Consider the following 14,301-nt stretch of genomic DNA (forward strand, 5'->3'; position numbering starts at 1 on the left):
TGAGGCACACAAAATGCTTAAAAAGTTGACCAGCTGCTAAGGGGCAGAGAAAGAAATCTACTATAATTTATTTAAATAAATTCATAATAATATATATCAATTGTTTTCACTTTTCACTATTATAAACATCCATTGTTCATTTATATGTGTGATTAAACATGTAGGGTAAATTTCCAGCACTGGAGTTGCTAGATCAAAGGGTATACAATTGATCCTTAAACAACGTGGGTTTGAATTTCATGGCTTCACTTACATGCAGATTTTTTTCAATAGTGAATACTCTAGTACAACACAGTCTGCCCTGGATTGAATCCACAGAATCAGAACCACAGATACCGAGGAACCACGTATACAGAGAGTCAGCATCCCAACCCCTGCATTGTTCAAGAGTTAACTGTACTTCTTTAAAGTTAGGAATTTATCTTCAAAGCCAGTATTAACTAGGTACCATGTATATAACTCCAGTTTCTTCTCCCACCCACCCCTAAGCAGCTTCTAATGAGGCTGGTTGACTAGGTCAAATGGGGAATTGTATCCAAAATTCAGACTGACAGGTATTGCCCTGCCGTAGCTGGAATTCTCCCTGCTTGGCGTTCTGTGCTGTGATCTGAGAAGGACGCAGTGGGCTTCGAGCTTAGACAAGACATTAGGCAGGAGGGCTGCTAGGACTTGGTAAATAAGTCAAGAACTTGACTCCACTGGTCAAAAATTTGGGATCATGTCAGTAGGAACTGAGCTAAACCACATCCTGGCTATCTTTTTGAGAGACAAGTTGATTAATGGTCTAAAAAGATGCTTAAATTATATCTAATGAGTTTTCAAGCATTCTTAAACATCCTTAAACATTTTCAAAACAGCCGTTTATACACATCAGTTATATGATCATTAAAATCATTTTTGTCTAGTTATTTAAGTAGTTTTCCCAAGGAATGTTGTGAGACAACACTTTGTCAACCTGCTCGTCATTATTCTGCAAGTATCTGAATGGATTACATTGTGAGTGGGCTGAGTTTCATGTGTAATTAATTCAGATGGACTTCAGATGGAGAGGAGATCTATGGCTGGTCTCTCAGCTCTTACTGCTTTACTCCCCCTTTTAAGTTCTGAATAATTAAACTTTATCCATTGAAACTGACTTATTTCTACTCACTTATGTCTCTTCTGAAGTTAACGGGTATAAAGCTGTGGGCAGAGTGGAAAGGGCGTAGGTTTTGGAATCAGATAGGTGTGGGTTCAGACTCTCCTACTGACCGCTTCCGCCTCTCTGAGCCCATCTCTCAGCTGGAAACAGGGGATGGTAAACCGACTGCTGTTTGTTAAGCTCCCAGCCGGGTTCCCTCCACCTGGGCGCTCACTCGTGCCTCCCCTCCCCGTTGCAGAACCATATTTAGGCTTTTTATGGTGAGCGCATCTCTTCTTCATTCTACATGGAATGTAATCTAAATTCTGCCCTCTTTTCAGGGGAAACAACTCTCCCTTGGTTTCTGGTCACTAATCCTCAAACAGGAAGTACTTTTTGTCACTAAAACCTCTAGTGAACCATTTTAATATCCTTCACCCTGTCATGCTCCCCATGACTCTGAGTTATTCCTGCGTATTTCACCGTGTGCTGTGGCTCCTTGGTCTTCCTGTTCGTTTTCCTGAGGGCCGTCTCTTAGGCTCTCATGACTTCGTGATCGGATTTGAATGCTGAACCATTATCCCTCCAAAGCTGTGTGTGCAGTGGACTGGGAAGGCGAGGGGAGAAGGTGTCCTGCTGTCGTGCGGTGTGTGTTCAGGGAACTGACTCTCTCCTCGCCCTGAACCTGCGGATTCCGTCTGAAAAGGAAAAACCGCCCTGCACACCTTTCCTTGGAATTCGCCTCTCTCTCCACCTCCACGTTCCTGATCAGTATTGGAAGGTGTGGGCAATGGCAGCTGACAGCTGCAGGGACTGAATTTGACTTTGGAGTTTTCTTCTCTTTGTTGATCTGAATATAAAGGGAGATACAAGAAAGAATGAAAATCAATGAAATAAACATGTAGCTCAAGATATTAGAAGAACAACAGAATTTTCTTTATGAAAGCAGAAGGAATGAATTCACAGAGATAAAAGCAGAAATGAATGAGTTGGAAAACAGAAAAATAGAATAAGAAATAAAACCCAAAATTTGTTCTTTCAAAACATATGGACTTCAGGTAACCTTCCAAAGAAAATAGCCCAAATTCACAAAAGAAGAAATTACAAAGGAAAGATAAACTGAGGGAATTGAAACAATCATGACATGTTACTTTGTTCAACGCTTTGAAAGCAAATTTGAAAACCTGGATGAAATGGGCAGTTTCTTAAGAAAATCAGTTTACCAAAACTAACCTCAGAAGAGCTAGGTCTGCACAGGTAGTCTCTCTTCATTTAAGAAACAGGGAAAGTTGACAAGAACCTACCCACAAAAACCCACCCAACCCAGAAGGTTCCACAGATAATTCATCCAAACATGTAAAGTCCCAGTAATTCCAGCTCTGGGGCAGCTTTGAGCCTTTTCACTCGCGCACAGTCGGTGGGAGAGCCGCTGGGCGGCCAGGAGTGGATGGCACAAGCGTGACTGCAGCCTTGGGGCGCGCCTGCACCCTCCCTGGCCACCCACCGGGGTCCACACCAGCACGTCCAGGAGAGGCAGCGGAAGGAGCCTGGATGCCACTGGGGCAGGTCCAGACGGGGCCTCTCCGCCCACTCCTCTGCGTGAGCGGCCATCTGGAACCTTTCTTGTCTCTCTCTTTGCTCACAGTTCAAGTGACCGTAATTAAAGCTAACGAGCTTCATCTGTTTCCTTGCACATCTGGGCAGGAGACAGCACTGCTGCTCCCTCCCTCGTCCTCCAGCCTCCAGTCTCCTGAGTCTCCTGTCCAAGGCCTCCAGGACCCACGCGCATGGACCAGGCCCTGCTGCTACCACGAAATGTGTGCTTCCACTAGAGGTCAAGAGCTATTTATTTAAAAATAAGAATGCTACTTTCCCATCAAGCCCCGTTCCTTAACTGTTTTTCATAACTAAGAGCAGGAGTTGGTGTGTTTGTACAGCTCCATGGGTTTGAACAAGATTGCAGGAACAGACTTGGTGTTCTCAAAGCTGTGCTCAGTGATGGCGCCAGCTTCAGCCTGTTACTCTTAGGGGGGAAATAGGACAAGCATCAGAGGTTTTAATATGGTAGGAAATATTAAGTGTTCTTGTAGTTTGTATTGGGCTTTTGTTTGAAGAGAAGTAAATCACATTTTCCCTGTTAAGTTGCTGAAATACCTTTTGGTCATCTCTGCCCAGCCAGGGTGCTTTGAAAAATTTAAAAGAACTATCACCTATTTGCAAATGATGTGACTGACAAGGGATTAATCTCCAAAATACACAAACAGCTCATGCAGCTCAATATCAAAAAAAAAAAAAAAAACAATCAAAAAATGAGCAGAAGACCTAAATAAACATTTCTCCAAAGAAAACATACAGATGGCCAACAGGCACGTGAAAAGATGCTCAACATCCCTTATTATCAGAGAATGCAAATCAAAACTACAATGAGGTGTCACCTCACACTGGTCAGAATAGCCATCATCAAAGGGTGTGGAGAAAAGGGAATCCTCCTACACTTTTGGTGGGAATGTAAATTGGTACAGCCAGTATGGAGAACAGTGTGGAGGTTCCTTCAAAAACTAAAAGTAGAGCTACCATATGATCCAGCAATCCCACTCCTGGGCATATACCCTGAAAAGATGAAAACTCTAATTTGAAAAGATACACGCACCACAACATTCACTGCAGCTCTATTTACAATAGCCAAGACATGGAAGCAACCTAAATATCCATCGGCAGATGAATGGATAAAGAAGATGTGGTATATATACACAATGGAGTATTACTCAGACATTAAAAAAAAAGAATGAAATAATGCCATTTGCAGCAACATGGACGCAACTAGAGCTTATCATACTAAGTGAAGAAAGTCAGAGAAAGACAAATATGATACCACTTATATATGGAATCTTGAAAAATTATACAAATGAACTTATTTACAAAACAAATAGACTCAGAGACATAGAAAACAAACTTACTGTTACCAAAGGGGAAAGGTAGGGGGGAGGGATAAATGAGGAGTTTGGGATTAACAGGAACATACGTCTATATCTAAAATAGATAAACAGCAAGGACCTACTGTGTGGCACAGGCAACTGTTCAATATCTTGTAATGACTGATAATGGAAAAGAATCTGAAAAAAAACATATAGCTGAATCACTTTGCTGGATACCTGAAACTAACATGACATTGTAAATCAAATGTATTTCATTTTTTTATAAAAGGCACTATCACCTCTACCCCTGGTAGTTTTGTGAATTCAGGTTAAGAGAGAAAATGAATAGGTACCAATTAGAAAGGAACCAGTTGCTGATCATTATAACACTAACCCAGGGAGAAAAGTCACCAATATTCAACTCAGATTTATTGATCACCGAAGAAGTTGTGTTCAAGATTGGCATGGCAACCACTTACTAAGGAAGAAGAAAGTTGCGAGCGTCACAGAGATAGAGATTAATTTTAGCTGCATGATCTCTGTGCATTGAAGTACGAGTCTGTTTAATTAAAACAGAGGTTTGCTAACATTGCTGCATGGTCCACCGGCCAGGAATGTGGGCAGTGTGTCTGGGTACACCGGCCTGAACGAGGCGACTGCACACACTTCTGAAATGGTCATGCTTTCATGTGACAGGAATATAACTGGAAAGAAAATGGCTAGATTTGAAATGGGTACAGTCTGTGGTATTGTTTCTAATTATTTGGTAACCAGGTACAGAATATATGAACAGGTATAAATTCACCGTTCTTTTCATTCTAACTCTCCTCTTTTGTGCAGCCCCTCTTACTCAGTTTCAGAATTAATGCTGGGGGTTTTGTTGCTAAATACGATGTGATTTCACACACATAGACTCTACAGTGTTGTAATCAGGCCTTCTGTATTTTCTGACGTATGAGATTTTCTGGTCCTAATTTCAGCCTCATGCGCTGTGTAGGCAGGAGGCCTGACGGGCGATCTGGTTTCTTCTAGGCGCTGGAGGATCGTCCCAGCTCACTCCTCGTGGACCAGGGAGACAGTAGCAGCCCCTCCTTCAACCCTTCAGACAACTCCCTTCTGTCCTCCTCCTCGCCCATTGATGAGATGGAAGAGAGGAAATCCAGCTCTTTAAAGAGACGGCAGTAAGAAATGTTCTCATTGTCCTTGTTTGGTGGCTTCCCTCCTGGCTTTGTCACCTACGAAGCTGTGGCTGGGATTCATCTCTGAGTCACACGAGGAGGAGACCCAGGGTCTCTCGCCGAGCGATTGTACGTTTGTTTGCAAACGTACAGAACCTCAAGAGGGTGCAGTAAGCCATAGCTGCAGCTTTTATTGTTTTATTTGTATATTATACTTTATTTATAAATAAGAATGATACAAGAATATTTTTTGTCACTTCTGGTGAGAAACAGCCGTACTTTCTATTATATACATAGTTGTGAAGAAAAAAGAAGATAACATAAAATTAAATGCAGTCCCCAAAGCTTGAAACATACCTTAGTGGTAGAGCTTTTCAGTTTCAGTTAAAAAGTCTTGAGGAATATTACAGAAGGTTTAAAATTGCATTTGGAGAACAGGAAAAAACTTAACCAGCTGCATGAGTACAGAGACTTGGTTTTATTGAGTGCTGTATCCCAGCACCTAGAGTGGCATCGGGTGCATAGGAGGTGCCTGGCCAGTGTTGGCTGAATGAATGAATGAACAAACCAACCAACCAACCAACAAACGTTTTTAGGTCAACTGAGGTTGTTTGCTGTAACCGATCAAGGAATTGTCTTCTATTATCTGAGTGGCCTTAAACGGTTACTGAACCTTACGAAAAGAAATACTTCTGAATGATGTGATCAGACCCAAGGCTTTAAACATCTGAGTTAAATTTCTTTTGTATGTCCAGCGAAGCTTAAAATGACTTTATCATGAAAACACAAACAAGCAAAAGCCCTACTTCCTTTAACATCTTGCCTTTATAACAAAGTTATGTCTGTCTTGCTTTCGGTCCTCATACATGTGATCAGAATCCGGTGCTGTGAATTCCCGGAATGCGAGGTGTCTTGTAACCTCTGCAGCACCCATGGGTCACCCACATGAACCTGTAAGTGACTGGGGACACACAGGAATTGGAGATCCAGTTGTGTAAGTTTGAGAGGTCACTTCATAGCCGCCCCTGCAGAATCTGACCTGACGAAAACAAAAGGGCGGATGAATTCATTCAGAAAATTCCTTGGATTGTGGGTGGTAAACGCTGTTTTTTCTCTCTTTTTTCAGCTACGTTTTGCAAGAATTAGTGGAGACAGAACGTGACTATGTGCGGGACCTCGGCTGTGTGGTGGAGGTGTGTGTTTCAGAGATGTAATAACCTGTGTCCATCCGCCCTGAGGGTTGCCACGGGGGGTGTTGTACAGGACGGTTGAAAGCTGATACCTTCTCAAAAGCTTTAAAAATATTTTTGACTAAAACAAAACACAATAACAACAACCAACAAAATATTTCTGAAAAGTAAAATTTAGCCAATTATCTCAACAATCGGTATTCACTTTTTAAAGGCTTTTTTGCATGGTGCCTCTTGACATAGTCTCTTCTTTTTATAATTAAGTTTTTAAATATTATCTCCAACCATTGAATTTCTTATATGGAAATCTGGCCTTTAATTATTTTACAAGAGTGGGTATCACCACAGAAATGAGGACATCATTGGTTGAAAAGTCAATGTGACCAGCTATGGATTCAGTTACATCGTGAATCACCTGGGTTCAGAGCTTGGTCTGTGGCTACCACCCTAGGCCATTTGCTTGTAGTTTTCACAGAACGTATATGTCACCACTTTCACTGACCAGAAGTTGATACGTACTTTGTACCCATAGCAAAACCACTGCCTTTCATACTAAATCAAGGGCTCTTTCTAGGCTTGTCCCTGCCATTAACTTTAGGGCATAATCATATTAATAAACTCAACTTATCAAAAAGCTATTTTTATAATATAAAATTTTATCACTTATTCTTTCAACTTTGCAAATATGTACAGGGCAATACTTTTTGGATGTACATTCCATTAAAAGTAATGGCTATTACAGTTAATTGCGTAACATAAAGGATTAAACATGCTTGACATGTCTGTAATCATTACTAACAGTAACTTGAAAACTTCAGAGCTTCTTGTACAGGCTGAATCACATTCAAGTTATATAGAAGTTTTAAACCACATTTTAGCAACATAGTTAATCAACTGTTATTAAAAATCAGTTTGTGAAAAGTATGTTGTTAAATCCGTGTTTAACAAATTATGTAAATAATCCAAAAAGAAAAGAAAATCTGTTTATATCAGATCAGTACCGAGAACAGAGGAAATATGCTTCTGGCCAAGTATTTAATCTTTACAAGCTGACAAGATGATTTGTTTTATGAAACCATTTACATTTATTTAAACTTTCCAATTCCTCAGAAGAGTTTTGATCTTTGAATGCTAAATAGTTTAGGGAGAGAAAATCATGTCAGTGAATGTAACTGTATTTCAAGGGCCAGTTAAGGACACATTTCACAAAGGGTTGGGTTTTTTTTTGTTTGTTTTGTTTTGTGGTATACGGGCCTCTCACTGTTGTGGCCTCTCCCGTTGCGGAGCACAGGCTCAGCGGCCATGGCTCATGGGCCCAGCTGCTCCGCGGCATGTGGGATCTTCCCGGACCGGGGCATGAACCCGTGTCCCCTGCATCGGCAGGCGGACTCTCAACCACTGCGCCACCAGGGAAGCCCCACAAAGGATTTTTGTTCTTACATAGTTAGTTTACAAGACAGTGCGTATGTCTTTTTTATCCTTTGTGGCTCTCAATCAGTAAACCATTACTTGATTCAAACATGTTCAATGACATAATCTTATGTTTAAATATTTAATTTTAGGGCTACATGGCACTTATGAAAGAAGATGGCGTTCCCGATGACATGAAAGGCAAAGACAAGATTGTGTTTGGCAACATCCATCAGATTTACGACTGGCACAGAGAGTACGTAAAATGCATACCATGCTCGTTGGCGGACAGTCTGTCATCACCCGCTAAACTGCATCACGCCAAGCGAACGAGAAAGGATATTTGTTGATTCATTTCATTTCCTTACCTATGTGGCCCCATGGAGGTAGCTGGTGTAAAGGAAATATTGGTGTTCCGAGGCCTTTGCTGGTTGCATTTCACAGCACGAGGAAGTCTCTTACCTTCTTTGTGCGGACCCATCCAGGTTGCCCGTGTTGGGAAGGCTGGAAGCCCGGGCGCCGAGCCTGACCGCCTGGGTTCACAGCACGGTCCTGACCCCGAGCCCTTTGCTTCCCCTCTCTTTGCCTCCATCCTTTCCTCTGCACAACGTGGGTCACGGTGTTACCCTCCTCATGGGATTTTGTGAAGAGTGACTGAGTTAATACATGTAAAGCACTTAGAATCACATCTGCATAGAGTGAGACTCGGTGAGCGTTTCTAATTAGAATTGCAGCCACCTCTTTAATAAATCCAAATTACTGTTAGAGAGTTTTTTCAAGTCAGCTTTAATGGGGAAAGTAGACATGATTGCCCATGCAAATCAAATTTGATCCCAGTACCTTGCCACACCTGTCCTAATCTACAGTGAAACCTATTTTAAAAAAGGATATTCGGTGCTGTCATCTAGTCATCTGCTCCCAAGGCTGGTTTTAAGCTGTGACAGGGAAGGGGAAACAGCACAAGGCTCCTGGGACGACCAGACAGAGAAATTGCTCCCGGCAACGTGGTGTCTGCCGTGGTGTGCGCAGAACTAGGGGATACTGAATCCTCAAGTGCAACACAGTTCAATGTAGCATTTATTGGTGTACTGGTTTGCAGGTTAGTAAAATACCAGATACAAATATCAACATATGGAAGTGATGATTAAGGTGGGCATACATCTTACCAACTACTGTGGCCCAGAAGAAGTGACGAGTGGTTGTCCCCAGCTGCTTTGTTTCTGTGGATACCTAATTCTGATCTTAGTGGAAGCTAATATGTGTCACCTAGAAGTTGATTTTGATAATATTTGAGAAAACTTTATAAAGCCAGCCCAGGTAACATTCAGTATTTTGTATCTGTTATTATCCAATTTGAGCCTCCTAAAAATTACCATGGAAAGAATATGAAACCCACAGGTATGAGGACCAAGTTTTTAGAAAGAAAAATGACCAATTGCTTTGAAACATTTATTTTTTACCCCATATTCAGATGGGATATTACTGTTTGTGTCATTTAAAAACAAAGTGAGACAAAAAGGTTGATTATCCAGAGGAAGGGAAGTTTGCCAGTCGAGGGATGTCTCACTCTGCCTTGCCTTGTAAACCTGTGTCTCTTTCTGTTTTCTGTCCTAACAGAATGTTTTCAGTGTACATTGTATTTGTTAAGCATATACTTTACACTTCCCAATTGTTTTTGTCAAAACAGAGTATTTTGGAAATATAAATCTCAATCTAAAATTAGCAGGCCAAGTTGGAAATGGTTCTAATATTTCTCCTTTCGTTTCAGCTTTTTTTTAGGAGAGTTGGAGAAGTGCCTTGAAGATCCAGAAAAACTAGGATCCCTTTTTGTTAAACATGTAAGTACAATAGCATTATTTACATTCCGTTCTGTATTGTCATATTTAGTAATTGGCTTGTCAGATTAAAGGTGAACTCACGTGTGGGTTACAAAAGTCCTCACATTAAGAATAAAATCAGACTGTACAGTGGCGGCGAGCTGGACTCGGAATCCCCCGTTGCTCTTCTACACGTGAACGAGCAGCTTTCCCAGTCACCTGGCCCCAGTTGGCTGTTCAGTTCACAAACAGTACAGGATGGTCAGAAGGGGACCAGAGCCAGACCAGAAGGAGGAACATTTGGGGATGTCTGTAGGCAAACGAGTGTCTGGTGCAGGTGGTGAGGTATCGAGACGTGCAGTGGGTTTAATATAATAACCAAATTTTTGTGTGTATCTAAAAGAAGCATGTTAACGGTAAAAGTCTGGGGGTTTTTCTAGGAAAAAATACTATATTTTCAAAAAATTAGTGACCAGGATTTTTGTATTTTTGCAAATCTCCTTAATGTCTGGCTTAATAGAAGACAGATGCATTTTTATATCAGTTTCTGTATTGAACCTATTGTAGTGTGTTTTTTAGTTAAAATTTATGAAGAAAATCTATCCTCACAGATATTTGGATGGAAAGGGATGAGTGTTTTAATAGCCTTTTCTGATAAGTATAGATAATTTTCTTGGACACTGCATCAGAACTCAACAAGTGAGAATTTCTTAAAGGTTAGTCGCAACATGGAATCTGAAACCCATTGGTGAACTTCTCTCTTGCTGTCGCGCTAGAAGCCATTGAACTGTCTCACACTTAAAGGCTCTTTTACCCCTGCACCAGCTTGTGACATCCTGCATTGTAAATTCTGGTTCACTGATTCAGACAGATCTTCCAGATGTTGAAATATTTCAATAAACAGTATCAAGAAATCAGATTTGTTCATTGAGTGTTGTCAGTGTTCTTTAAGTATTTAAGTATTGTCTTTAAGTATCGTCAAGTTCCAGGTAGCAGATCCATGTTTTCCAAAAGTGTAATTGTTTGCTTGACAGCTCAAGTTTTCATCATTAATAGACATTGCAGGTTGTTTGCCTTGAAATGACAGGCTTATTTTATTCATATTCAGGAAACTGCCTACCAGATACCCACGTGTAAATAATTATAGTTTGTGTCCATCATTCTTTCAAGTAAAAATGGTCCATGAAAACAAGCAGTCGGTTCAGCTCCTGGCTCAGCCACACGAGGGCTTTTCCTTGACTACTGTAGCACGTGGCACACGTGTCACGAGGATCTCCATTTTGTCACAGGAACGTTAAAAAGATGTATAGTCCATGGTTGAGGGGTTTTTTTGGTATTTATTTATGTATGTGTGTATGTATGTATGTATGGCTGCGTTGGGTCATTGTTGCTGCGTACGGGCTTTCTCTAGTTGTGGTGAGCAGGGCTACTCTTCGTTGCAGTGCGTGGGCTTCTCATTGCGGTGGCTTCTCTTGTTGCGGAGCACAGGCTGTAGGTGCTCAGGCTTCAGTAGTTGTGGCACGTGGGCTCGGTAGCTGTGGCTCGCGGGCTCTAGAGCGCAGGCTCAGTAGTCGTGGCACACGGGCTTAGTTGCTCCGCAGCATGTGGGATCTTCCCGGACCAGGGCTCGAACCTGTGTCCTCTGCGTTGGCAGGCGGATTCTTAACCACTGCGCCACCAGAGAAGTCCCCATGGCTGAGTTTTAATACAACGAGTTTTTAATCACTTCATCAAGGACATCCTTAGGTGAAATTGGCATGTGTAGCAGTGAAAGATATTTGCTAAGATGCCAGCAGTTTCTCCCACCACTGGTTTTGCACATCACTACAAATGGTAGCGCAACAGAAAGGGCAGATGACAGCTTAGTATTGTTTGGAAAATAGTTTTGATCTAATGGGTCCCCGAAAGGCCTCAGGGACCCCAGGGGTGTGCACACCACACTTTGAGGATCAGGGCATTAAGGGATGGCTCGCTGCCTTCAGTATTTGAGACTAAAGCGGTTTTTCTAACCTCCTGAAAAGAGCCAGGCTTCCTGGGACCACTGGCAAGGTTTGAAGAGGGGGAGAATGATTCTTCGTTTAACATTAAGAACTGTGTCCTTTCACTGCCTCTCGTATTTGCTGGGTAAAGTGTGTGGTTTTAAGAAACGTTCCTTTATGAATGAGCTGACACTTGCATGTGCACCTGTGTTCTAACCCATCTGTGTGCCTTTCGTTCCTAGGAGAGAAGGTTGCACATGTACATAGTTTACTGTCAAAATAAACCAAAGTCTGAGCACATTGTCTCAGAATACATCGATACCTTTTTTGAGGTAAGACCTAAGTTACAAACAAAGTATTTCTGAATCCTTTGTTACAGTTGATTTCAAAAAATTGAAATATCATTTGTTTCCCAGGACATTAAGCAATCCTCAGGAAATCTAGCCTCAGTTATATGAGTTCTGAACCTGTATTTCTTTCCTATAAATCAGAGAAATGAGTGTAAATTCAAGCTGTGATCGTATCCCTTAGTATTCAGAGGACTGGGGTCATGGTTAAAATAAGGGGTTTTAAAAATCAATCTCAAACTTAAGCCTCATTTCAAATTCAGAATAATTCATGATCTAGACTTTTAGCCTAGAAATAAAATATTTGTTTGTATGAATAAAAGAAAGCAATTGAGAGAAGGCCATTTTAGGCAAGCATTAAAGACGCTTTTGAGAAACAGCTCAGAAATCTTTCAGTGTCAAACTCGGACATTCTGAGCGAAGGCACAGCACTTGTTGGTTGTGTGCAGCGTGGCATCTTTTCTCTTCTTTACTCTTTTCTAGAAGTAGTTACTTCTGCAGTGTAGTTAGTTAGCATTTCTGACAGTTACAGGGACTTTAAAAGACAAAACTTACGATCCTTCTTTCTACTTTGAAACCACAGGACTTAAAGCAGCGCCTTGGCCACAGGCTGCAGCTCACAGACTTGCTGATCAAACCAGTGCAGAGAATCATGAAGTACCAGCTGCTGCTGAAGGTGAGGCTTTGCCGGTGCCCGTGCTGGGGGCAGGAGACCGTTTGGCGGGAGGACAAGACTCGTGAGGGGATGGAAGGGCTTGGCAGGTGACGGGAACCTTTTCTATAAAAAATACGAAGCAGGCTTTTCATTTCTGATTTGTAATATTTGAGTAACTTTTTAAAACTTTTATAAGGCACCTTACACTGTCATTTACATGAGGTTCTGAGCCAAAGGTCAGTGAAAGTGAGCTTTTTCCCCACCACAGAGCTTGAATACCAATGAGCTGTCTTGGGCTCTATCCACCTTACGTATTTTCTGATCTTCCTGGGGCTCCAGATGAAATCAAATATTTAATCCCTGCCTGTTCCTCTCTATGGGCTCAGCAGTGGCCCTGGATTGATTCAAACTCCTAAGCACCACTGAAGGCAAAGTCACACCATTTTCCACCATAAAAGTGACTGTTAGAGGTGTTGAGATTCCTTCATGTATAAAACTTAGAACCTGGATGTAAAGAGAGATGAGCGCTTGTCTTGGAGTGAAACAGGAACCATGACCCGCTTAGATAGATCTGGTCTGACTTTGCTCTACTGTGCCTTGAAATACACAAAAGGATACCTTTTCTTTGTGTTACTGGGAGGAAAAAATGAGGATTACCCAGCGCCTGGCGTCTCACGTGATCAAAAAGGTTACTGCTGTGCGACCATCACCCTTGTCATGCCCTTCTCTCCATTTCCCTTGCAGGACTTCCTCAAGTATTCCAAAAAAGCCAGCCTGGATACGTCGGAACTAGAGGTACTTAACACCCCCGGGCCCTGGGCTCCCCTCTCAATCCCCGCGCGTCCCCAGCCTGTCCCTGGGGGCGGTGGGTGACGGCGGGTCTGCCCAGCCCCGGATGTGCCCTCTGCACACCAGCGGGCGGGAACGGGGAGGAACTGATGGAGGAGCGGCATCTGAGGGTTAGCGCTCCAGCCTTGCCCTCTGGAACTGAACGCTCACTCTGCTTTCCCCCCACCCCACCCCGCAGAGAGCCGTGGAGGTCATGTGCATCGTCCCCAAGCGCTGCAACGACATGATGAACGTCGGGCGGCTGCAAGGATTTGACGTAATGCGGCTGTTCTTCTTTAACCTCGGCCTCTGGCTGCCATCACTTTCTTTGGTCTCGGATTCTTTGTCTCCACCTGGAGAAAGCTGATCCTTTTTGCTTGGTTTTCTGGCGTCTCTCACCGTCCTTCAACCTGATTGATATTTTCTTTCACCTTCTTTTGGTGCATTTGATTTGCTTTGGGGGGGTACCTTCCTCTGCTCAAAGCCCAGCGCCTTGTGGCGGGAACAGGCAGGACTCTGCTTTGTCTCTTGGGCCCTCTGCTGCTGCAGGAGCGGAGTTTCCTTCCCTGGCATGAGGCGTAGTGGAAAACAGGGGGCCCGTCCTTCTGTCGTCTGTCAGCCTGGGAGCTTGACCCCAGGGTCACTGTGCTCATCGTTAGCCTACAGACTTTTCTATGAGTTGACAGTCTACTCAGATTACATATTACCTATTAGTATCCTAAAGATATTCAGAACCAGAAGCCTTTCTTTCTTTTTTTTTTTTCAATTTGTTGAGTAAGAAGACGGGAAGGTTTTACTTTTCTTGCCTACTGTTTTGCTAGAGATTTGGGTTTAACGTGCTGGTGCTGTGGTTCTCCAAAAA

General features: G+C 42.5%; 1 protein-coding gene across 15 annotated transcripts in view; it reads left to right on the plus strand.

The window, feature by feature from the left end:
• Positions 1-14,301, plus strand: part of TRIO (trio Rho guanine nucleotide exchange factor) — a 372,206-nt gene that overhangs the window by 337,157 nt on the left and 20,748 nt on the right. For all 15 annotated transcript variants that reach the window (XM_079917624.1, XM_079917622.1, XM_079917617.1 and 12 more), the window contains 8 exons: positions 5,068-5,216; positions 6,340-6,406; positions 7,966-8,069; positions 9,582-9,651; positions 11,852-11,941; positions 12,540-12,632; positions 13,356-13,406; positions 13,639-13,716. In XM_079917624.1, the coding sequence (XP_079773750.1) occupies positions 5,068-5,216; positions 6,340-6,406; positions 7,966-8,069; positions 9,582-9,651; positions 11,852-11,941; positions 12,540-12,632; positions 13,356-13,406; positions 13,639-13,716 (702 nt within the window). The remainder of the gene's footprint in view (positions 1-5,067; positions 5,217-6,339; positions 6,407-7,965; positions 8,070-9,581; positions 9,652-11,851; positions 11,942-12,539; positions 12,633-13,355; positions 13,407-13,638; positions 13,717-14,301) is intronic.

This window comes from Stenella coeruleoalba (genome assembly GCF_951394435.1).
Source record: "Stenella coeruleoalba genome assembly, chromosome: 3".
NCBI classification, from domain to species: domain Eukaryota; kingdom Metazoa; phylum Chordata; class Mammalia; order Artiodactyla; family Delphinidae; genus Stenella; species Stenella coeruleoalba.